This window comes from Eublepharis macularius, chromosome 19 (genome assembly GCF_028583425.1).
Source record: "Eublepharis macularius isolate TG4126 chromosome 19, MPM_Emac_v1.0, whole genome shotgun sequence".
Taxonomy (NCBI): domain Eukaryota; kingdom Metazoa; phylum Chordata; class Lepidosauria; order Squamata; family Eublepharidae; genus Eublepharis; species Eublepharis macularius.
In genome coordinates this window covers 20,797,547-20,822,298 of record NC_072808.1, presented here as the reverse complement: position 1 = coordinate 20,822,298, position 24,752 = coordinate 20,797,547, and the positions used below count along the sequence as shown (strand labels likewise).

The 24,752-nt window shown below is 44.1% G+C and overlaps 1 protein-coding gene across 3 annotated transcripts in view; it reads left to right on the top strand.

Moving 5' to 3' along the window:
- Positions 1-24,752, top strand: part of PODNL1 (podocan like 1) — a 35,661-nt gene that overhangs the window by 7,488 nt on the left and 3,421 nt on the right. For all 3 annotated transcript variants that reach the window (XM_055003141.1, XM_055003142.1, XM_055003140.1), the window contains exons 5-9: positions 8,248-8,357; positions 9,771-9,927; positions 11,289-11,404; positions 11,568-12,225; positions 23,954-24,102. In XM_055003141.1, the coding sequence (XP_054859116.1) occupies positions 8,248-8,357; positions 9,771-9,927; positions 11,289-11,404; positions 11,568-12,225; positions 23,954-24,102 (1,190 nt within the window). The remainder of the gene's footprint in view (positions 1-8,247; positions 8,358-9,770; positions 9,928-11,288; positions 11,405-11,567; positions 12,226-23,953; positions 24,103-24,752) is intronic.

Genomic DNA, 24,752 nt, shown 5'->3' with positions numbered 1-24,752 from the left:
CAATGCTGGGCAGTGCATATGGCTGGGAGCATGGATGGCAGAGTGCTTGCAAGCAAGCAGGTGGGAGAAGGGCATGTTGACAGCAGGGGAGGTCACTGGCAGTGGACCCACCAGAAGCCCTGGGCCTGGTACTGCCCACCACAGGTATGCAGGCACCGGCACTGACCAGTGTGTGCTACATTTATCAAGTGATGGGGCACACTCTTAATGGATGTCCAGGCATGGGCTGAGATGTTAGACCAAGAGCAAGCTGAGCCACAACACCCCTGTGGTGCTGGTAGCGCAATTTACTCCTAGGTGCCAATGGCCCTGCTGGATCTTTCCCAGAAAGTAAAGGGCCACCTCACCCCTTGCTGGGGCATAATTAACCTGTATGAAGGGATTCTCTTGTTTAAGGCTATCAGTGATGCATTAGCATTCACTGCTCATGCCTCTAGGGGCCCCACATTTAAAACCTCAGCTTTTTTTCCTTTTTGTTAAAATAAATATTTTACTGATTTTCCATACAGATAGAAAGTAAGAAAAAAGAGGGGGAAAAGTGAGAGAGGAAAGCAAGAAGAGAGAAAAAAAATTACACAAAGATTTCATTAGGCTTGCTTATATCAACATTCTAGTTCTCCACATCTCATACTTTATCCTAATACTCTGCCATCTTTATCCTAATACTCTGCAAGCACTCTGCCATCCTAATGACTGTGATTTTTGATATTTCATACCATATTGCCTTGCTACATTTTAGTCTCTATATTTATCTTTAATCAGTTTGTAGAAGGGAGTCCATGGCACAAAGAAGTCTTCCTCCATTTGTCCTTTCATTACTGAAGTTAACTTGTCAAATAATACCTCAGCAAGAGGAATTAGTAGTGAAGATAATGGACACTGCGGAAATGGACGTTTCCAATAAAATGCTAATAAAATTCTGGCCATTGTTACTACATGAATTGTGAAGTGCTTCTGTTCTTTGTTCATATCTGGCATACAGTTTAGCAAGAATGTCTCTGGTTTGAGGGGAATTGAGATCTGTAAGATAGTTTGCAATAATGTGTGCACCATTATCCAAAATCTATGCACCTACTTGCGGGACCACCACATATGAAAACGTTTCCCTGTATGTTTCCCACACTTCCAACACTTATTTGACGTGTTTTTATACATTTTAGCTAGTCTATCTGATGTTAGATACCATCTGTAAAACATCATATATAAATTCTCTTTTAGTGTGACAGACTTAGTTATTTTAATACTCATTTTCCATATCTTGTTCCATTGTACCGAGTCAATATTATATCCTAAGTTCTGTGCCCATAAAATTTTACATTTTTCCACCCCCTCATGCATCTTTCTTTGCATTAAAAATAAGTACATTTTCTTAATTTATCATCTGAGTCATAACAGTTTTTCAAAGTCTTTTTGTTCTAAATAAAAGCCTCCCATTTTTTAAATCTTTATTGTATCTAGATTCAATCTGTGCTCTTGCCCACCAGTCTAAATTAATGCCTTGATTCTTTATTTCCTCCTTTGTTTTTAACACTCCTTTATCATCCAAAAGTTCTTTATATCTGATAATCTTGTCTGGGAGAAATACATTTGGTTGTGTAAATGCTTCTAATGGGGAGACCCATTGTGGAATTTTCGAATATATTTGTGGTACAACTCCTTCCCATATTGTTATAAGAGATTTTCTTATCAAGTGATTTTTGAAATATTTATGTTCAGTTGTTTTTCTGTACCACATAAATGCATGCCATCCTAGCTGTAGGTCATGTCCTTCAAAGGCTAAGAGTCTTCGATTTTCCAGTAGGATCCAATCTCTCATCCACACTAGACAACACACTTGGTAATAAGTTTTCCAGTTGGGTAAAGCAAAGGCATTCTCTTTCAAACCTTGCAGCGTTTTCAATTTGATTCTTGGTTTCTTTCCTTGCCAAATAAATTTGGATATAATTTTGTTTAGTTCCTCAAAAAATGGCTTATTAATACTTATAGGGATGGTTTGATAAAAAAATATTATACGTGGCAATATATTCATTTTAATAGTTGCAATCCTTCCCATCAGCGAGAGTTGTAATCCTTTCCATCTCTCCAAATCTCTTTTTATTTCTTGCAGGAGTTTCATATAGTTGTCTTTAATTAGCGAGCTACATTTAGAAGTCAACTGTATTCCAAGATATTTTTCTTTCTTTTTTAATTGGAATCCTGTCAGTCCAGTTAACTCCCTCTTTTGCTGTGTAGTCATATTTTTAGTTATCACTTTTGGTTTTGGTAGTTAACCTTCATTCCTGCCATCCGCCCATATTCCTTTATATGCTTCATTAATGGTTCTATTGATTCCAGTGGTTATCATAGAATCATAGAGTTGGAAGGGGCCATACAGACCATCTAGTCCAACCCTCTGCCTGGTGCAGGATCAGCCTAAAGCATCTCTGACAAGTATTCATCCAGCCTCTTCTTGAAAACTGCCAGTGAGGGGGAGCTCACCACCTCCCTAGGCAGCTGATTCCACTTTTGAACTACTCTGACCGTGAAAAAGTTGTTCCTAATATCCAGCCGGTACCTTTGTGCATGTAATTTAAGCCCATTGCTTCGGGTCCTACCCTCTGCTGCCAAATGGAACAGCTCCTTGCCCTCCTCCAAATGACAGCCTTTCAAATATTTAAAGAGAGCAATCATGTCCCCCCTCAACCTCCTCTTCTCCAAACTAAACATTCCCAAGGCCCTCAGCCCTTCCTCGTAGGGCTCAGTCTCCAGACCCCTGATCATCCTCGTCGCTCTCCTCTGCACCCTCTCGATTTTGTCCACATCCTTTTTGAAGTGAGGCCTCCAGAACTGCACACAATACTCCAGGTGTGGCCTGACCAAGGCAGTATAGAGAGGGCCTATGACCTCCTGCGATTTTGACGCTATGGCCCCTTTGATAAAACCCAAGACTGAATTAGCCTTTTTTGCCACTGCATCACACTGACTGCTCATATTTAGTTTATAGTCCACTCTTACCCCAAGATCCCTTTCACATATACTACTGCCCAGAAGTGTATCCCCTCCCCCATCCAGTCTTTGTGCTTCCCATTTTTGTGGCCCAGATGTAATACTGTGCACTTGTCTTTGTTGAATTGTATCCTATTCACAGCTGCCCACTTCTCCAGAGTATTCAGGTCTTGTTGAATTTTAATTCTGTCTTCTTGGGTGTTTGCTACTCCTCCCAATTTGGTATCATCAGCAAATTTAATGAGCAGCCCTTCCACTCCTTCCTCTAGTATAAATAGCAGGTTATCTGCAAATGCTTGTAATTTATATCTATGCCCTCTAACAGATGCTCCTTTTATTATGGGATCTTTTCTTATAGTTCTTGCCAATAATTCCTGCATCAGAATAAATATTAATGGTGAGAGTGGGCAGCCTTGTCTTGTCCCTTTTTCTATCAATATCGGCTCTGTCAGATTGTAATTAAAATTTATTTTTGCTTTCTGTTTCTTATGTATAGCTTCAATAGCTTTTATAAATTCTGTTCCAAAGTCCATTTCTTTCATCTGCTCAATAAAAAATTGCCAATTAACATTATCAAAGGCTTTTTCAGCATCTAAGAATATCATCGCCATCTGTTTTTCAGGGTGGGCCTCATAATACACCAATAGATTTAAAGCAATTCTAATATTATTTCTCAATTGTCTTTTGGGAAGGAAATGTGTCTGATCTGGATGTATTATATCAGGTAGTATTTTTTTAATCTTGTAGCTAATATTGTAGCAAATATTTTATAGTCACCGTTAAGCAGGGAGATGGGTCTATAGTTCTTGATCTCCTTCACATCTGTTCCTTCTTTATGTATTAAAGAAATTGTTGCCTCTGTCCATGATTCAGGTATGGATGTTTCTTCTAGTACTGTGGCAATCATCTTTTTGTATGGTACAGTAATAACATCTTCTAGAGCTTTATAGTATTCTGCTGGAAGTCCATCTGGGCCAGGAGTTTTTCCATTGTTTTGTTTCTGTATTGCCTCTGCTATTTTCATCACTGTAAATGGATAATTCAACCATTTTCTGTTCTCTTCTGATAATTTAGGTAGTTCTTGATTTTGTAGATAATCGATTTTGAGTTTCTACTGAAATCTCTTTTCTGTATAGTTGTTTATAAAAATTCTCCACCACTTTTTTCATTTCATCTTTCCGTGTCTTTTCTTTCTTTGTCTCATCATACGAACAGTATGATATATTCATATCTCTTTTCTTTTTCTTTTCTAAGCTTATAGGCTAGCCATCTCCCTGATTTATTTGCATGTTCAAAATAATTTTGCTTGGCAAACTTAAAATTTTGTGAAATCTCTTCAGTCAGTAGTAAATTAATTTGATTCTGTAAAGCCTTAATATTACTTTTTAGATTTACATTCAAGGGATCTTTTAAAAATCTTTTCCCTTTTTTTCCAGGTTTCCCATTATCTCCTTATATCATTGTTGCTTCTCCCTTTTTTGTTTTGCTGCATATCTTATGTCCAATCCTCTAAAATATGCTTTACTTGCGACCCAGATGATATTCATGTGCATTTCAGGATTTATATTTTGCTGGAAATAATGTTTCATTTCCTCTAACATCATTTAAAATTTTTTTATTCTTCAGTAGTTGTGTAGTCAGCTCCCATCTAAATTTCCTTGTTGTTTCTGCTATTTTCAGTAGTAAGGGATTGTGATCTGCATACGTTCTGGGAAGTATATCCACATCTCTAATTTCTTGTACTAAACCTGTGGAGATCCAACACATGTTGATTCTGGACCAGGACTTATGACATTCTGTCTTCCTGTTGGGTTCCTTGCTCTCCATACGTCAATCAATTTATATTCTTCTGCCAGTCTAAGAAAGGATCCTGGGAGAAGCCCTTTGGAGTTCTTAGATTTCTTTGTTGTCTTCCTATCTAAGTCTTGGTCAAATACCGCATTGAAGTCCCCAATTAAGCATATATCCATATAGTCAAACCTTGCCAAGGTTTCATTCAAGTTGTAGTAGAATTTTTCCTGGTGGTAATTTGGCGCATATATCATTGCCAATAAGGTCTTCTTCTCCCCAATAAAGATTTCAACCAGTAGTAGTCTGCCATCTTCCGCCGAATATATCAAAGTTGGTTTCAGTTCTTTTTAAACATATGCTACTATACCTCTTTTCTTAGTCAAATCAGCAGTAAAAAAAGGTATCTCAAAGTTTTTTTACATTGTAGGTAATGCTGGTCTTTCTGATATGGGTTTCTTGCAGGCAGGTAACATCTGCGTTCAAAATTTTTAATTGCTTTAGAATTTTCTTTCTTTTTTCTGTTAAGTTTAGTCCATTAATGTTGGTTGAAAAATTTTTTATAGGTTTCCCTTCCTTTATATTTTTTCTTTGTTACTATCTTATTTCTTCTTGTCACTCTCATCAGTTGCAATTTGTGACTTGGAGTTTTGCTCTTTGATGGTCCTGCCTCTTCTTCTGATGCTGTTGAGTAGTCCTATGTCGAGGTTCCTTCATCTTTCTCTGCACCTTCTTCCTTCTTTTATCTCTTTTTCTTACTGTCTGTTTGCTCCTGTTTACTTCCGTATGTTTCCATAAAGTTCTCCATCTTGTACATTGAGTCAATCTTAAATCTGTCCTTCAAACTGGAAAATAACTCCTTCAGGGGTTAACCATCGGAAAGCAATTGCATCTTCTTTTAATTATTAAAGGTGTATACTCCTTTCTCTTCTGTCTTATTTTCCATGGAGTTTCTTTTAGAAATCTTATCTCTTTACCTCGAATCTTGAGTGGTTTGTCACGAAGCATTCTCAGAATACGATCTCCAGTTATGCGTCTTGAAAATTTAATGTGAACTTCTCTTGGCACCTTATTCTTCTTTGCGTACAGTGAGTTAACTCTGTATATTAAATCAATTTCTTTGGCCATCGCCACTGGTTCCTCTTCCAAAAATTCAGCAAGAGCTTCTGTGAATTCTGTCCTCAAATCTTCATCCTTATATTCTGTTACATTTTGACATCTTATAATAAGTGCAGCTCTTTCCATTTCTAGTCCCATTAAGGAATTCCAAGTAATACCTTGTTTATAGGCCACTTATTCTGTTTTCTGCCAGACTTCCTCACATTTTGTATCTATTTGTTGAATTTGGTCTGCCATATCTTGGGTTATACGCTTGTTTGCCATCAGTTGTGTCTGGAAGTCATTCAATATTCCCTTTAAGTTCTGCCACTTCTGTATTTAAGCTCTTCATTTGTTCTACTACTTGATTTAGTGTAGAATTAATTTTGTCTGGGAGACCTGGGAGAGTGGAACCTAATTTTTTTCTCTTGCTTACTCATTATTTCCCTGAAGAACAACACCTTATATCTTCAAACAGTTATTTTCCATGAGTATATCTTTCTTTACCTTAATCTCTTAATTCTTGTTTAACCACCCTTTCAATTATTCCCGCTGACTATACATTATTCAGTATATACATTCAAAAACCAACATTTCTTTCCCCTTATAGACATGTACTATTCCCATTCATCACAATTCTACTCATAAAGCAGTTTAGCAATAGCACTGCTACCAATTTATAAATTGATCAGCAGATGGAAGTATAGGATCACAAACTGTAGTCCTCTTGCTGTTTTCCTCTCAGTAGCAGAATAGCACCAGAATTTCCCATGGTTTTATCTCAGGCACTAATCTTCATCTTCATACAGCTCCAATGCTCGAGTCCTCCTCTAATCCAGCAAAAGGAATGGAAAAAGCAGAGCCAAAAAAGAAATAGGATCCTCTCAGAGTCTAGTAGTATAGTAACGATTCAGGTTCTAACATATCCCATTAGAAAGGACTTCACAGTTCTCCAATTTCCAGCTGTAAGTTTAGTTAGAATTTTTTTTAAAAAAAATCCAAACTAGCAAAGCAAAGGGAAGAACAAGGAAAAAGGAAAAACACAGTTTATAGTCATCTAACTAGATCTTCCTTCTTCCTTCTTTCTCCAAGTAGAGATAAATCCATCCAAGAGAGGGGCCACAATAAAGAAAACAAGGCAGTATGTGTCTAAGCAATCGAAAGCCGCTCCAAAAAAGAAAAGGGGGGGAATGCCACTCCTCCCTTTCCCCTTTCTTAACTCTTTCCCAAGTAACGGTGTTAAAAGGCCCTTTTGGCAGTTCTTGGCCATTAAACTCACAGTTCAGATGGAGTTGTAAATCACGTCTCAGACAGGAAGCAGCAAGAAGATAAAAGCTCCACTACTTAGTTCCAGTGTTCCTAGCTTGTCGGCCATTAAAGCCTCCGCACTCGTCCTGGCTCTAGGAGCATCCTCAGATCTGCTCTGTCAGCTGCTACTGACAAGAGCAACCACAGAGGGTTAATCCCCAGCTATCTGGCACCCACCAGGTGTCCGTTTGGGATGCAAAAATCCCCCGGACGAGAGGAGCTCCAAGGTTCAGCTGCTTCACCACGATGCTGTCGGACCGGAAACCTAAAATCTCAGTTTCTGACAGCAATGTGAAGATGGCAGCAATAGAAAGCAGTACAAATTACAACAGAATACAAATCATTCTTGACATCTCCGACAAGCAATTCTGAGCTGTATCTAAAGTCTTAATAAATAATAATAATCAATCCCTCCAATTATTCCATTCCTTCTATAGTTTAATTCAGTCCTTCCTACTGTATGAGAAGGTTAATTTAATACTGTTCAGTATTAATATTATAATTAATATTAATTATATTAAATATTAATTATCTGTAAGTTAATAGAGCTAATTTCTCTTCCCCAAAATTTAGAAATAAGAAATTAGCTCCATAGACAGATTTTGAATTCTTACAAGAAAAAGAATAAGCACGCACATATATGAGGAATTGCCCTGACCTGGATAGCCCAGGCGAGCCTGATCTCATCAGATCTCAGAAGCTAAGACAGGTTGGCCTTGGTTAGTAATGGGATGGGAGACCTCCAATAAAGACCAGGGCTGCAGAGGCAGGCAATGGCAAACCACCTCTGTTAGTCTCTTGCCATGAAAACCCCACCAGGGATCACCATAAGTCACCGATGACTTGAGGGCACTCTCTACCATATCAGGGATCACAGATTCAATCCTTGGCATCTTCAATTAAAAGAACCTGATAATAGGTGAAAGACCTCCACCTGAGACCCTGGAGAGCTGCTGCCAGTCTGAGTAGACAAGACTGACCTTGAGGGACCGATGGTCTGATTCAGCATAAGGCAGCTTCACGTATTCAGATATGGGAACCTGGGGCAACTTTGACTTTCCTTTGCAGCTTTCTGAGGCTCCGCAGTTCCTTCCCAGCACTTTGCGCATTGTGGACATGGCTGCCAACTGCTTGACACGCATCTACCAACTCACCTTTGGACATAAACCTGGCCTCAGGTAAGGCTGAGATAGGGTGTTCAGCCTACAGGTATTAGCAGACATCCTGTAACATCAAGGTGCTCTTGCATTTCTGAAGGTCCAGCATGAACAAGCCCATCTTTATGCCGATTGATTGATTGAACAAGCCCATCACATGAGATCATCATCAGAGGACCTTCTCTGATTGACTCTTAAGAGTACCACCAATGAAGAGGGCCTTTCCTCAGCCCTACTTTGTTATCTTGAGATATTGCCAAGAGAAGTCTGCCCTCCACTGTAGCTAGGGATGTGCAGAAGTCTGCCCTCCACTGTAGCTAGGGATGTGCACTAAAAAAAACTGGTATTTTTGGGATCTGGGTATGAGGAAGGCCATAAATCTAAGTATTCCCGATATTCAGGTACTCTTATACTGGTTTTATATTTTGACCTGGGTTTTCTTGGGGGGGGCGGGGGCAGGGAGATATTCCAAAATTAACTGGGTCAATTATTCCCTATGGGGGGAAATTTCTGGGGAGCTGGAGGAAGTTTTTGAATCAAATTACACCAAAATGGCAGTGGACTTAGGACTGTCTGTCCAATAAAGATGGCTCAAGTTTCAAGATTGGTTCAAGGGATCAAATTCTATGGACCCCTTAACGACCCCTATGGACCCCAGCTACTGTCCATTGTCTCCTGGGTGGAGGAGTCAATGCATTCTCCTGGGCAAAGAAGCCTTAGAAAGGGTATGTGGAAATGGGCAGTTTAATCTCACCAAGTTATATAACATTCCCATGTAAATAACATCTCATGAAGCCACTCGTAAAGAGACAGGCCATTCAGGCAGTTGGCGACCTAAACCTTGGACAGAACTTGAGCCGATAAATAACTGGCATGTAAGGAACTTAAATTCCCTCACCTAGATAGCCCAGGTGAGTCTGATCTCATCAGATCTTGGAAGCTAAGCAGGGTCAGCCTTGGTTAGTAATTGGATGGGAGACCTCCAACGAAGACCAGGCTTGCAGAGACAGGCAATGGCAAACCACCACTGTCAGTCTCTTGCCACGGAAACCTCTTCAGGGGATGCCATATGTCAGCTATGACTTGAGGGCACTCTACTATCAAGGAGCCTAAATAAGCCCCCCATTAAGCCCTCAGTTCAACCACAAAGCCACTTGCTTTTGTTTGATGTTAAAAATAAGTGGTCAAGGAAAATAATTGCAGAAAATAGTCAGATCTACAAGCAAAATGGTAGTTTCTCCCTTAGATATATGCCTAAGAGTGAAATGGGGTGGAATAACAAGTGCCCTACTGTGCTGGCCACCATGCTGTATGTGATGTGCTTTCTTGCGGGGTCAGCAGGGCTAATCCTGAAGGTCTCTCTAGTAGGACTTCATGATCCTCTGATTCTGTGCTCCTCTTTCCCTTCTCCACACCCCCCCGTGCTTTTTACAGATCTGTTTATCTGCACAACAACCAGCTGAGCAACGTCGGCCTGCCCTTTGATGCCTTCAATGGCTCCGACGCGATCAGCACCCTCATCCTCTCCAGCAACCTACTCACCTACATGCCCCAGAACTTGCCCCTGGCGATCGTCCGTCTGCATTTACAGGTTGGCAGTGGGTTCCCCGCTCAGAGACTTGCCTCAGATCACCAGAGGCTGGCAAGGAAGGCGCTTGCTTTTAGCGGGAAAGGAACAGGAAGGCTGGCGTCCTAAAGCAGAGGCTTTGGGAACTGTATGATAAAATCAAATTGCCCAATTTTGCAGTCTCTAAATATTGTTACAGTTAAGTACTTCTGCAGATCAATGTGTAGTTTTGGCTTTGAAAAGGGTTAGAAAGATTCATGTAAGTCCATCATTGGCTACTAGCCGCGGTGTGTAAAGGGAGCCTCCATATTCAGAGGCAGTAAATTTCTGAATACCAGTGCTGGAAGGCAACTTCAGGGGAAGGCCTCAGCCTCTATGCCCCACTCGGCTCCTTAGGGCCACCGGATGGCTGCTATGTGAAACAAGATGCTCCTGCTGGGCTATTCTTATGGTTTGTGTTTGGAATTACTCAGAAGTAATTCCCACCAAGTTTCATGGAATTTACTCCCAAGTAATTGAGCTTTAGGATTGTATGACTTATCCTGCTGCGAATACTGGAATGTTATGTTCCATTTTGGGGAAGGGCAGTTAGTTTAGAAGGGAATGGACAGAGGCTGGCATTTTTGGAGGTACGTATGCACGGAGTCATGAGAAGTGGGCTGCAGGCACAGAGGCAGGAATTGCAGAACGGGAACTGCGTTCTGTGAACCCTCAGCCGAATCCTCTTTGGTGCAAAATGTTTCATTGAAAGCACCCGCTGATGTCGCTTGGTGTCGCACTAAAGGCCAGATATTTGTAGGAAAGGGAACCGACAGAATAATTGGGGAATTTTGCTGGAGGGATCTCTGGATTGTACCCATTCAAGCTGCAGGAGGGGTTCTGTACTTGAATAATTCCTTATAGAAAGCCAACTCCTGCTCACAGCAAAACAGCATCTTGACGCAAACGCCAGCCGGAGCCCTTCTTCCCTGGACTATTATGTTCAGGCAGTCTTAACTCTAGTAATTCAGATGCATGACTTCTCAACCTGCAGCCTAATGCCCAGGAGGCACCTCATCGTTTGAGTCTCGGTGGATGAGTTGCATCCCCTAAGCAGCTTAGGGGGTGGGTTCTAAGGGAGCTGCCCGATTTGATGCTGGAGATCATATTCCGGAGCCTGTGGTGTGGTCACAGCCACATGCATCCCAGGCTGAGCAAGATGGCTCTGTTCTGCCCCCATTTCTGCTTCTGTCCCCTTTTCTCATTCTTGCATCAGAGCCGCGCTGTAAGGAATGTGCTGGGCAGCCTGATGACAAGATTGAAGCCTCCTCTCTTGGCTACTCTTTCTTGGTGTATGTGGGGAGACAGTGGGGGTCTTTTCCTGACCACAAGGCTCTGCTTTACAGAACAACCGCATCTCCCGTATCCCTAAAGGGGCCTTGAGCAAGCAGTGGCGTCTCCGAGAGCTCTACCTACAGAACAATAACTTGACTAATGAGGGCCTTGACCTCTCCACCTTCAGGTAAGATGGAACTCCTTGGGCGAATGAGTGGTGGAGCCAAGAGCGAGGCTTCTAGTAGGGTCTATGTGGCCAGCTGTGGGGTTAGGGAACTAACTGGCCAAGAAAGCTCAGGCAGGGAGGGTGTTTTCCTGGGTCCCTGTATGCAGCTCTTGTCTCTCTGCAGCAAGCTGAAGAGCCTGGAGTACCTGGATCTTTCCAACAACAACCTGACTGAGGTGCCTTCCGGCCTGCCCCCAAATATTGTTATCCTGCACCTGGGACGGAACCGCCTGAGCACGCTACCACCCGAGCGTCTGAGCCGTGCACGTGGTCTGCAGTACCTCCTGCTGCAGAGCAACACGCTGACTGCGTCTGGGGTGCACCCGGATGCCTTTGCCCGCCTGCGCTCCCTGCACACCCTCCACCTGTACAACAACCAGCTGGAAAGTGTGCCACCTGGTCTACCGAGGCGTGTGCGGTCACTGATGCTGTTGCACAACAAAATCACGAACATTGGGCCCGACGACTTTGCCGCCACGTATGCCCTGGCTGAGCTGAATCTCAGCTACAACCGGCTCTATAGTGCCCGCATTCACCGCCTGGCCTTCCGGAAGCTGAGGCGCCTGGAGAACATAGACATCTCTGGCAACCAGCTCACCCTCCTGCCTGCTGGGCTACCCCCCAGCCTTCAGATCCTCAACCTCCAGAAGAACCAGCTCAACTCCCTGTCTCCGGAGCTGCTGGCCAACCTCACCATGCTCAAGGAGCTACACCTGGCCCACAACCGCCTGCGGATCAGCAGCATTTCCCCAGGCACCTGGCAGGAGCTGCAGGGGCTCAAGGTGAGGGGGAGAGCCTGGGGCATCCACCAGTTGCGTTGCAGTGCTGAGTATTGAGCTTAGCCCAGTGGGGATCCCCCTGGTGAAATGCCTTGACGTGGGCAGGGGCTGGGGTGGAGCGCTGCGGCCTTGCTGGTCACTGGGTGGTGGTTCTGTGAGAACCAGAGCTGGACTACAATGTGGGGAGTCAAAATCAAGCTGTGGTCTAACATTCCATCGAGCTCAAGGGGGTTTCCTTTGTTCCTGCTACTCTCAAGTTCTGTAAGGCTAAGACCGTAGCCCAATTGCTATATGGTTCGTTTATGGGACTGCCCAGCTCGTGCTTTGCACCACAGGAAAGAGTTCAATCTAAGTATTGTCGAAGGCTTTCACGGCCGGAGAACGATGGTTGTTGTGGGTTTTCCGGGCTGTATTGCCGTGGTCTTGGCATTGTAGTTCCTGACGTTTCGCCAGCAGCTGTGGCTGGCATCTTCAGAGGTGTAGCACCAAAAGACAGAGATCTCTCAGTGTCACAGTGTGGAAAAGATGTAGGTCATTTGTATCTACTCAGGAGGGGTGGGGTTGAGCTGAGTCATCCTGTAAGAGTTTCCCAGGGTGTGGAATGCTAATGGCGGGAGGCTTCACTGTATCCTGAGGAGGTTCTTTTGCATATGGATTGGTACTTGATGTGCTAATCTTCTCTGCAGGGCTATTGTCAAGGATAGAATGTTTTGTTAGCCTGGTGTTTTTCAGAACTGGCAACCATGCTCTGTTCATTCTTAAGGTTTCTTCTTTCCTGTTGAAGTTTTGCTTATGCTTGTGAATTTCAATGGCTTCCCTGTGCAGTCTGACAAAGTAGTTGGAAGTGTTGTCCAGTATTTTGGTGTCCTGGAATAAGATACTGTGCCCTGTTTGAGTTAGGCTATGTTCAGCCACTGCTGATTTTGCAGGTTGTCCAAGTCTGCAGTGTCTTTCATGTTCTTTTATTCTTGTCTGGATGCTACGCTTTGTGGTCCCGATGTAAACTTGTCCACAGCTGCAGGGTATACGGTATACTCCTGCAGAGGTTAGGGGGTCTCTACTGTCTTTTGCTGATCGTAGCATCTGTTGTATTTTTCGGGTGGGTCTGAATACTGCTTGAAGGTTATGCTTTTTCATAAGCTTTCCCATCTGATCAGTAATTCCTTTGATATATGGCAAAAACACTTTTCCTGTGGGAGACTGTTTTTCTTTGGTTGTTTGCTTCATCCTGGGTTTGATTGCTCTTCGGATTTCATTTCTGGAGTAGCCATTTGCCTGAAGTGCGTGGTTTAGATGATTAATTTCCTCATTTAGCAAGTGCGGATCACATATCCGTCTTGCACGATCCACTAATGTTTTCATTATGCCTCTTTTCTGTCGGGGATGGTGATTGGAGTTTTTGTGTAGGTACCGATCACCAGGCTAACAAATGCAAAATCACCAGGCTAACAAATGCGCTGATCAAGAATTCCTCACTACATCCCGACACGCACAGAAAACTATGCAAGACTGAAGCACAGCCACCTAGACTATATGGACTCCCCAAAATACATAAGGATTCAGTCCCACTCCGACCCATTGTGAGTGCCATTGGTTCACCGACATATGAATTAGCTAGACATCTGGCAGATCTCCTGCAGGACCACATCGGGAAAACCTCGTCTTACATCAAAGATTCAGCAGATTTCATCAACAAAATCAGTTCTCTGAAACTGCAATCCACAAGACATACTTGTCAGTTTTGATGTTGTATCCCTGTTTACCAAGGTTCCAGTAAAAGACACTATTGCACTTATTAATCAGATTTTCCCAGAGGATGTAACAGCCTTATTCCACCATTGCCTGACAACCAGTTACTTCCAATGGGACAACGAATTCTATGAACAGATGGATGGGGTGGCCATGGGGAGCCCACTCAGCCCAGTTATAGCAAACTTCTACATGGAACATTTTGAAAAAACAGCTCTAGAATCAGCACCCCACAAACCTAGTGTATGGTTCCGGTTTGTGGATGATACATTTATCATTTGGAGCCATGGGGAGGAAGAATTGATGGGGTTTTTGAATCATCTCAACAACATCCACCTGAACATACAATTCACCATGGAGAAAGAAATCGAGGGAAAACTCCCATTCCTGGATACCTGGGTCATCCGCAAAGCAAACTTTCAGTTAGGTCACAAGGTCTACAGGAAACCAACTCACACTGATCGGTACCTACACAAAAACTCCAATCACCATCCCCGACAGAAAAGAGGCATAATGAAAACATTAGTGGATCGTGCAAGACGGATATGTGAGCCGCACTTGCTAAATGAGGAAATTAATCATCTAAACCACGCACTTCAGGCAAATGGCTACTCCAGAAATGAAATCCGAAGAGCAATCAAACCCAGGATGAAGCAAACAACCAAAGAAAAACAGTCTCCCACAGGAAAAGTGTTTTTGCCATATATCAAAGGAATTACTGATCAGATGGGAAAGCTTATGAAAAAGCATAACCTTCAAGCAGTATTCAGACCCACCCGAAAAATACAACAGATGCTACGATCAGCAAAAGACAGTAGAGACCCCCTAACCTCTGCAGGAGTATACCGTATACCCTGCAGCTGTGGACAAGTTTACATCGGGACCACAAAGCGTAGCATCCAGACAAGAATAAAAGAACATGAAAGACACTGCAGACTTGGACAACCTGCAAAATCAGCAGTGGCTGAACATAGCCTAACTCAAACAGGGCACAGTATCTTATTCCAGGACACCAAAATACTGGACAACACTTCCAACTACTTTGTCAGACTGCACAGGGAAGCCATTGAAATTCACAAGCATAAGCAAAACTTCAACAGGAAAGAAGAAACCTTAAGAATGAACCGAGCATGGTTGCCAGTTCTGAAAAACACCAGGCTAACAAAACATTCTATCCTTGACAATAGCCCTGCAGAGAAGATTAGCACATCAAGTACCAATCCATATGCAAAAGAACCTCCTCAGGATACAGTGAAGCCTCCCGCCATTAGCATTCCACACCCTGGGAAACTCTTACAGGATGACTCAGCTCAACCCCACCCCTCCTGAGTAGATACAAATGACCTACATCTTTTCCACACTGTGACACTGAGAGATCTCTGTCTTTTGGTGCTACACCTCTGAAGATGCCAGCCACAGCTGCTGGCGAAACGTCAGGAACTACAATGCCAAGACCACGGCAATACAGCCCGGAAAACCCACAACAACCATAGTTCAATCTAAGTTCCTAAGAGCCATTTTACAGGTCCCTAGGTGTGTGTCAAATGCCAGGGTAAGACTGCAGACCGGCTGCCTGAAAGTCGAAGCCTGGGTCCATATTCTATCTTTATATGTGTGGTTAAAGGGACATCTCAACCCACAAGATCTATTCCCCCTGGTATTTTGTGACAATTATCAATCAAACTGGTTAAAGGCTGTTCAGAGATACCTGCTGAGAATTGGATTTTCTCCCCAAATGCTTCTTGCAGGCGAGTGCTGAGTGGGGGAGGAGAGCGGGGAGGAGGCACGGCGACAAAACACACAGACACAGTGCTGGAGGTAAAGAGGCCACAACTTTATTGAGATTACAGCTCAGGGAGCAAAGGTGCGCATAGGGCACAGATCCGAGCATCGGCTGACCCGTCTGCCAAGCCGACCCACACGCCCCCTTAGACCCGAGTTGAGGGGGGAACCATGGGATGACAGTCAGTGGGATGCCACGTGGGTGTGCACCCCTCTGTGAACCATCCCCTGCCGCCTGGGAGTGAGGTGGACTGACAGCCCCCGACTGGGCATGCACCGGCCATTCCTCACCTGAGAATTGGATTTTCTCCCCAAATGCTTCTTCCTTGTGGAATAGAGCATGAAAAAAAAAACAGGATTAACATACCTGTAACTTATGTTCATCGAGTTCTTCTGTGCTGACACACATGGGACTGCACAGGCGCAGGCCAGCCGCCGGAGAATTCTTTATCGCTTCTATAGCTCCGAAGGGGCTGTTTGTCACGCGCCTCAGCGACCGTTTTCCTGCCCAAATGGTCACATGTCATTCCAGCGACCAACGGCCCCTTCCCTCAGTTCTCCCGTGTCGCCACTATCCAATACACATAGCCACAATCCTTTAAATCATCAATTTTGTTATAGTCATCATATTATCGTGCATTGGAATTCACAGCGGGGTAGGAGGGAGGGATGTGTGTCAGCACAGAAGAACTCGATGAACATAAGTTACAGGTATGTTAACCCTGTTTTCATCTTCGTTCTTCTGTGCCTCCACACATGGGAGAGTACCAAGCTTCACAAAATAAGGAAGGTGGGGTGAAATCCAACTCAATTTTATTATATATAACACCAGTCCTAGTACCAGGACCAAGAAATAAATAAATAAATTATCATTCAGTAACATTTAACTTGTTCAATAAACATATATACATATAAACACAAAGTGTCATTGTCAGTTATTACAACAATACCCTCCAGTATCCCTTTAGGAGAACAGGGAGTGGAGGACAGTTTTGGCTACAGAAACCTCTTGCTCTGCATTGACATCCATAGCGTAGTGTTTAACAAACGTGTCAGCAGAGGACCACATAGCTGCCTTACAGATATTAACCAGCGGCACACCCCTGATGAATGCCGAAGAGGCTGCTTGAGACTGTGTGGAATGGGCTCTGACCTGCAGTGGGCAACCCACCCCAGCCAGAGAATAAGCCTTACTAATGGCCGATACAATCCACCATGACAGGGTCTGTGAAGATGCTCTGTGACCCTTGTCCTTGGCTCCAAAACAGACAAACAAGTGAGGGCTATTACGGAATTCCCTTGTCCTATCCAAGTAGAAAGCCAAGGCTCTCTTAAGTCTAAGGTATGAAGGGCCCTTTCCCCCTTGGAAGATGGCTGTGGAAAAAACGCAGGCAGCGTAATTTCCTGTGATAGGTGAAAGGCAGACACCACCTTAGGCAGGAACTTAAGGCATGGCCGCAGGACCACCCTATTACTGTGGAAGAGAAGGAAAGGCGGGTCAGCCCTAAGCGCTGACAACTCACTAACTCTCCTGGCAGACGTTATAGCCACCAAAAATGCTACCTTGTAGGACAACAAGTCCAAAGGGCGTGTGGCTAATGGCTCAAATGGAGGCAACATCAGCCTCGACAGCACCAGGGATAGGGACCATTGAGGCACAGGAGGTGACACAGGGGGTAGAGATTAAACATCCCCTTCAGGAACTGACGAGATTTACAGTGTGAAAACACTGTGCTACCGGCTACCTGAGCATGAAAGGCGGAAATAGCAGCAAGATGGACTTTGACGGAGGTAACTCTGAAACCTTGGTCTCTCAACTGACATAGGTAGTCAAATATGAGCCCTAGGGGGCTACTGGCAGGCACCACTTCCTTCGCAAGTGCCCAAGCCTCAAACCTACGCCACTTAGCCTCACAGGACCGTCTAGTGGACGGCTTCCTAGCGTTCAGCAAGACTTTTTTCACCTGATCTGAAAACACTACAGGCGGGGTAGGATCCGCCAGGCAGACAGGTGCAACTTCTTGGGCTCGTGGTGGAACAGGCTCCCGTTCCGCAGGAGATCCTGCCGGGGAGGCAGACTCACATATGTCCGATTGGACAACTGTAGTAGTTTGGGGAACCATACTTGTCTCGGCCAGAAAGGTGCCACTAGAATGCAATCTGCATTGTCGCTTTCTATTTTGCACAGCACCCTCGGTATCAGCGGGAATGGTGGAAACATATAATGCAACCTGTGGGTCCACGTAAACTGGAAGGCATCCCCAATAGAGAGGGGGTCGCTCCCTGCCCTTGAGCAAAATATCTGGGCCTTGGTGTTTGCTGAAGTCGCGAACAAATCTATGTCCAGTTGGCCCCACATTCGGAAGATCGGCCCAATATACTCTGTGTTCACTTCCCACTCGTGGTCCAACATGTGAACCCTGCTCAGGGCATCTGCCCGAACATTGTCTGATCCCGCTACGTGTATAGCCCGAAGCATCACACCATTCAGGATTGCCCATTGCCAAACGAGCGTAGCCTCTCTGCAGAGAATCATAGATGCTGTGCCCCCTTGCTGGTTTAGCTAATACATGGCAGTCGTGTTGTCCGTCTGCACCAACACCTGACGGTTTTGTAGAAGTGCTGTAAAGGACACAAGTGCAAAACGAATAGCTCTTAACTCAAGTACATTGATGTGCAGGTTCTTTTCCCTTTCTGTCCAAACATCTTGTACACATGCAGAACCACAGTAAGCACCCCATCCCTTTAGGGACACATCAGTGGTCACTGTAACCTCAGGATGCTGGTAACCAAACAGGGTCCCTTTAAACAAGTTGTCATCTGACATCCACCAGTCAAGGGAGGATAGAATAGCCCTAGGTATGGACAACTTGAGAGACGGAGGATGACGTAAGGCATCATACCTCCTCACGAACCAATTCTGAAGTGGGCGCATACGCAGTCTAGCCAAGGGGACCACAGAGGTGGCTGCTGCCATATGCCCCAGCAAACATTGGAAGGAACGTACAGACTGGAAACGATTCCTTTTAAACATGGATACCAGACCCTTCAGAGACTTAGCCCTTTCAAGGGGGAGCAGTGCCTTACCCTCTACCGAGTCTAAAATTGCCCCAATATAGGAGACCTTACGGTTGGGCACCAGTTTAGATTTTTCAAAATTTACCAGAAGCCCCAAGCGTTTGCAAGTGTACAGTACTAATTCCACATCTTGCAGCAGTTTAGCCTCTGAATCAGCCACGATGAGCCAGTCATCAAGGTAGGGAAAGATGGAACAGCCCTCCTCCCGAAGGAAGGAGACCACAGGAGCCACACACTTGGTAAATACCCGTGGCGCCGTGGATAGGCCGAAGGAAAGCACCTTATAACGGAACACCCTTTGCTGGTAAACGAAGCTCAGGTATTTCCTGTGCTCCTCTCGTATTCCCACATGAAAATAAGCGTCCTTCAAATCAAGGACAGCAAACCAATCCCCTTTCCTTAGCAAGGTGATTACCGCTGACAGCGTGACCATTTTGAACTTAGTCACCCTTAGAAAGGCATTAAGGCCCCTTAAATCTAGAATGGGGCATAAACCCCCATCCTTCTTGGGGACTAAGAAGAACCGAGAGAAGAAGCCTCTCTCAGACCCGTCATAGGCCACCTCTTCCACAGCACCCTTGGCCAAGAGCGACACTATTTCCGCATCCAGCTCTGCCATAGTATTATTAACAGCCGTTAGAGGTGAGCTACATCTAGGCAGTTCTAAGAATTCCAGCCCGTATCCTTTATCAACGATTGTTAAGACCCATGAGTCAGATGTTATTGACTCCCAGTCAAACAGGAAAGGCTTCAGCCTGTCTGAAAAGTTCAAGGGTGCGGCTGGATCGCCCCATCAGTACTGCCTCCCAGGCCCCTGCTGATCCTTCTGCTGGGCCGGGGGCTGAGGCGTGCGGGGCTTGAAGGGCTTACGCCTCCTGGGCTGTTGTGCAGGAGTGTAGTGGCGTTGCCTGGTCTCCCCCAGGCAAAACAAACACAAATCATGGCCATCGGTCTGGGCCATTTTCGTGTGGCACTGAACGCAGTGCTTAAATAAGGTCTTTGAAGCCATATTAGGGTCAGGCAAAAGGCGTCGTCAAAACAGTCCGAGGTTATATTTACCGAGTCCAATCAAGATCCAAAGCAATCAGAAGAATAGTCAAGGCTGAAGTCCGAAGTCAAAACCAAATAACCAGAGCAATCACAAAAGAACTAAAGCACGGAGCTGTGAAGCAGACGTTCTCTCCAAGCGGCGGCAAGAAGAGAACTGAGGGAAGGGGCCATTGGTCGCTGGAAGGACATGTGACCGTTTGGGTGGGAAATGGTCGCTGAGGCGCGCGACAAACGGCCCCTTGGGAGCTATAGAAGTGATAAAGAATTTTCCGGCGGCTGGCCTGCACCTGCGCAGTCCCCATGTGTGGAGGCACAGAAGAACAAAGATGAACAGGTTAAGCAGAATCGAAGATATTGACCGCCAATCCGACTACAAAATACAAAGGTGTGGATAAACATCAAATACTCTGTGGAATCGGCAAACTATTTAACATTTTTGGAAGTAAAAGGGTTTAGAAGGGCTTTTACTTTACCAAGGTGCTCCACTCTTCCTTCTGCCGCACTCGAAGGCAAGTATAAGAATATCCCCTTTTCTGAAAGGCTCTGTACTTGGCAGTTAAGGGAGGTGGAGACTGTGGAACAGGGTTTTTTGATGCTCACACTATAAGGTGGCATGGAGAGAGTTAATCACCCCATTGCTCCAGAAAAAACTGGAACTCTCTGAAAAACTTAAACTTGAGTTTCTTTTAGCAGACAAAGATCCAAAGATCACTTACCAAGTAGCCAATTTCTGTATGGCGATACTTAGGTTAAGAAAATTTTATGATACTTATGTTAATCCATTTTAAACCGTTTTTAAAATCTTTTTAATCTAATTGTGAAATTTCTTAAATATGTATTTCTCCTGTATGTCTGGTCTAAGGGCCACAATAATAATCAAGTCAAATGAATCAAAGCTGTGGTTTGCAAATGCAAAATGATTTGCAGGAGGTTCTAGACATGAGCGCTCTTTCACACGGGCAGAGAAGATGCAGGCACCCGATGTAGTGGTGGATTTGAGAAATTCTTGGAGGAGGCAAGATTAGTCGCCACCACGTAGAGTATCTCTGTGCATACCAGACGCTGAGGACAAAGAACAGGGGAGGGCTTGGAACACGTAGTCATAAAATCAGAATGTGGCATCAACTGGGTGCTTGGTTCATAGGCGTAGCCTGCACAGTGCGAGAGGGGTGGCGGCCCCAGGCGCAATCTTCTTAGCACTTTTTAGGGGTGCTTCTCCAGCTAAAGTGCCACTCACGCTGAATCTCTGCACCTCAGCCAAACAGCCACACGTCCACCCTCCTCCTCCTCCTCCTCCTCCTCGCTGCATGGGGCTGCTCGTTCTCATTGGCTGGAGGGCCAGCTGGGCCAGGAGCATGCTGGAAGATGTAGTCCCACAGGCACCATGATTGCAGGGACCAAAGTGCTTCACCTCATCCACGATGCTGGGTTGCCAGACTCCAGGCAGTGGCTGGAGATCTCCTGGCATTAAAACATCTCTAGAGCACAGAGATTACTTGGCAGCTTTGGCGGGTGGACTCTACAGCATTGTAACTGCTGAGGTCACTCACCTCCCCAGGCACCCCCCCCCCCAATATCCAGGAATTTTTCAACTGTCTCAAAAGAGATCTATCAGTAAAGGGACAGGGAGGGACCAGAGGAATCCCGGACATTCTCAACATTCTCTCATTCTGAGAGCTGGAATTTTTCCTTTATCACTCAAGGAAGTAATAACAACTGAAATAGTAGTAAAGCAAAAAACATTCCAAAAAACATTCCATTCCATTTCTTGGAGGATCAGTTTGTACATCATATTTCTAACACTGCAGGGAAAGGAACAGGCATGCTCTGAACAGAACAAGATAAAAATAGGGTATAATGACTACTGTGCCTCCAGGGGCTGACTGCCCCTGAACATGGAGGTTCTTTGCATGTGTAGCCCCCCTATGCCACAGAGTTTTTCCTTCCCTCAGGTTTCAGAGGGGGACAAACCACAGAGTTAGAAAGATAGAGAGATCAGGGTCAGGACATCTGTTTACTGTTTAATGCTCACCTATCCTTTGATGTGTAGATTGCTATTCTGAGGACCTCCTCTCTCGCGACAGCCTTCTCTTCCTGGCTTGGTCACGCTTCTGTCCCTTCTCTCCATCTTCCACCATGGATGCAAGATGTCCTTTCCCATCAGTTTTGAGTTCCTAAAAAGGAACTAATTTCTTTTCTAAATATAAACCAAGTCTAAGTTTGTTATTTTCTCTTTCACGCTCACGTTTAAGGGATTTCATAGTGTTCTATGTGTGATAGTGCTCTGGAATTTATTTTATTTACTACATTTTCACCCACCTATCCACCAAGGATATCACAGCAGTGCACATTCGTCTCCTCTATTTAACAGTCCTGTGAGGTAGGTTACACTGGCTCTCAGTATGATATGTATTGCTTAAAATTAGGAGTACTTTGTTACATTTCTATAGAGGTATAAAGAGATGTATCTGATATTTCTTCATACCACATATAGTGCATCATTTACTTCTTTCAACACAATTAAAACTCTGTAGTCCATTGGAAACAGGGCCAGTATTTCCTGTTGATAGCAGGCTTAATTTAACTTGACTGTGCACAAAATGTAATTTAAAAAACACGGGATAAGTTTGTGTGGAAATGACAATTAAACTGCGCACGTCTAATGGGAATAATATTAATATTGACAATGTTTCCAAGTTCTGGAAAACAGAAAAAGAAAGAAAGAAAGAAAGAAAGAAAGAAAGAAAGAAAGAAAGAAAGAAAGAAAGAAAGAAAGAAAGAAAGAAAGAAAGGGCAAGTTAAATTAAAACAAATTACTGAAGTAGTTTATATTTCATGTTTGTATGCTTATGTTTTGCACGTCTGTTGACTGAAATAATTTTTTTAAAGGAAGTGCGATCAAAACTTTAATGCCAGCTGCTGTTTCAGTTCATGAAGTTGATTTTTAGCTCACAACATTGCACAGCTTAGAGGGAACACTGAATTGATCCTACTGGGTAGTTCCTATGTCATTTAATACACCCTCCCAAACACACAAGGTAGAGGGTTCTGTCTCACACACAAAGGCCATGTAAAGAATCTGTGGCCTTTGTTTTACTTTTCTGAGTAAAAAAAAATGAAGTGGGGCAGAGAGGGTGGGAAGAAAGCGTGATTGAAATTACAAATACAATATTTTCTAAGTCCCCTGAAGAAGCCACAATATAAGCCATGCAAAAGGGATGTGTTTTCAATGAACACAAAGTACTGCTCTTTAAAAACGGTTTGGATTTGAGTATACTAGCATTAAATTCATTTTACTTTAATCACATCACTATTTTCTTAAAATACATGTGCTTGGCGGGGTAAGGGGCTCGATACTTGTGCTTGGTGGGGTAAGGGGCTCAATACTGGACTGGTGGAAGGGACTCAGGGAGTGCCTGGAATGGTCCACGGGTTAGGGGCGTAATATCTGCCTTGCCCTGGGTGCTATGCCACTGGCTTGGTTTGAACTTTCATGCAACCAATGCTTCCGAATTCAGGTAAGTAACACAGTTCATATCCAAGAGTCCTTTTTTGTAATTCTTTGTCTTATTTTCTTATGTAGGCAGACGGCTGTCGGTGGAGAACAAAGGCTGCATCCGACGGGTGCATTGGTGATAATTCCAAGTATTCAAAGAATGAAATAATTTTTTATGGAGATGCTCTTTGAATGTGGCTTATGAAGAAGCACTGCAAAATGGGATGTATTTGTTGCTAGTGCACCCGTTGCCAACTCTCCTGGATCTTTGCTCCGTCGGATGCAGCCTTTGTTCTCCACCAACGGCCGTCTGCCTACATAAGAAAATAAGACAAGAATTACAAAAAAGGACTCTCTTGGATATGAACTGTATTACTTGCCTGAATTCGGAAGCACTGGTCGAATGGAAGTGTGTAACTTGAGGGTATCTATTGTATGATTATAAGGAGTTGATAGGTAAGATTGCACCTTTCGCACCTTGCACTTTGTCAACTATCTCCCACTCTGTTGTCCCAAGTGGGGTAACCTGAGGATGTCATCTAAGCTCTCAGTGTTTTCCTGTTTGTTCTGTTCTAGCTGCTGGACCTGAGCTACAATGAGCTGTCTTACATTCCCCCAGACCTGCCAGAATCGCTTGAGTATCTCTACTTGCAGTACAACAGGATCACCGTCGTCACGGCCGAGGCCTTCCTTACAGTACCCAACATTTGTGTCATCACTCTGAGGTAAGGGAACCAAGAGCAGATACTCTTTCACAGAATGCTATTGGCATGGCATGGACAATGTCTACGTTGCTTAGTGGAAAGGTTACTTGCATATACATTTTGGAAAGTTCTCTTTTAAAAGGCACGAGAGGGAGGGCAGGATGGATTACATTCAGTGCTTAGTACTCGTGGCCCCTTCTTAAATATATGCCCAGGGTAAGGCCGATCACCACTTTGGGGTCAGGAAGCAATTTTCTCCAGGCCAGTTTGGCTGAGGATCCTGATAGTGTTTTGCCATCTTCTAGACATGGAGCAGGGGTCAGGGGTAGTTGTGAATTTCCTGCATTGTGCAGGGGGTTGGACTAGATGATACTGGAGATTCCTTCCAAACCTATGATTCTATAGGAGGAAGGTCTCATAGTTATTATAGCAGCTGAACTGTGTCTGGTTTAAAAAATCTACTGCTTGGGAATGCAGTTTCATAGGAAGTTGATGGCGTGCCAGAAAAACAGCAACTTCCCTTACGATAAAGCTGAAAAGCAATTTTAAGGGCATAGTGGTATAAAGTCTTCCCTGAGAGAAAGTTCTGCTTAAGGCAGAGAGACCATCTTCCTAGTAAATATGCATAGGATGGCCCTGAAAGGAATTCATCTTGATCCTTTTGAATTAAA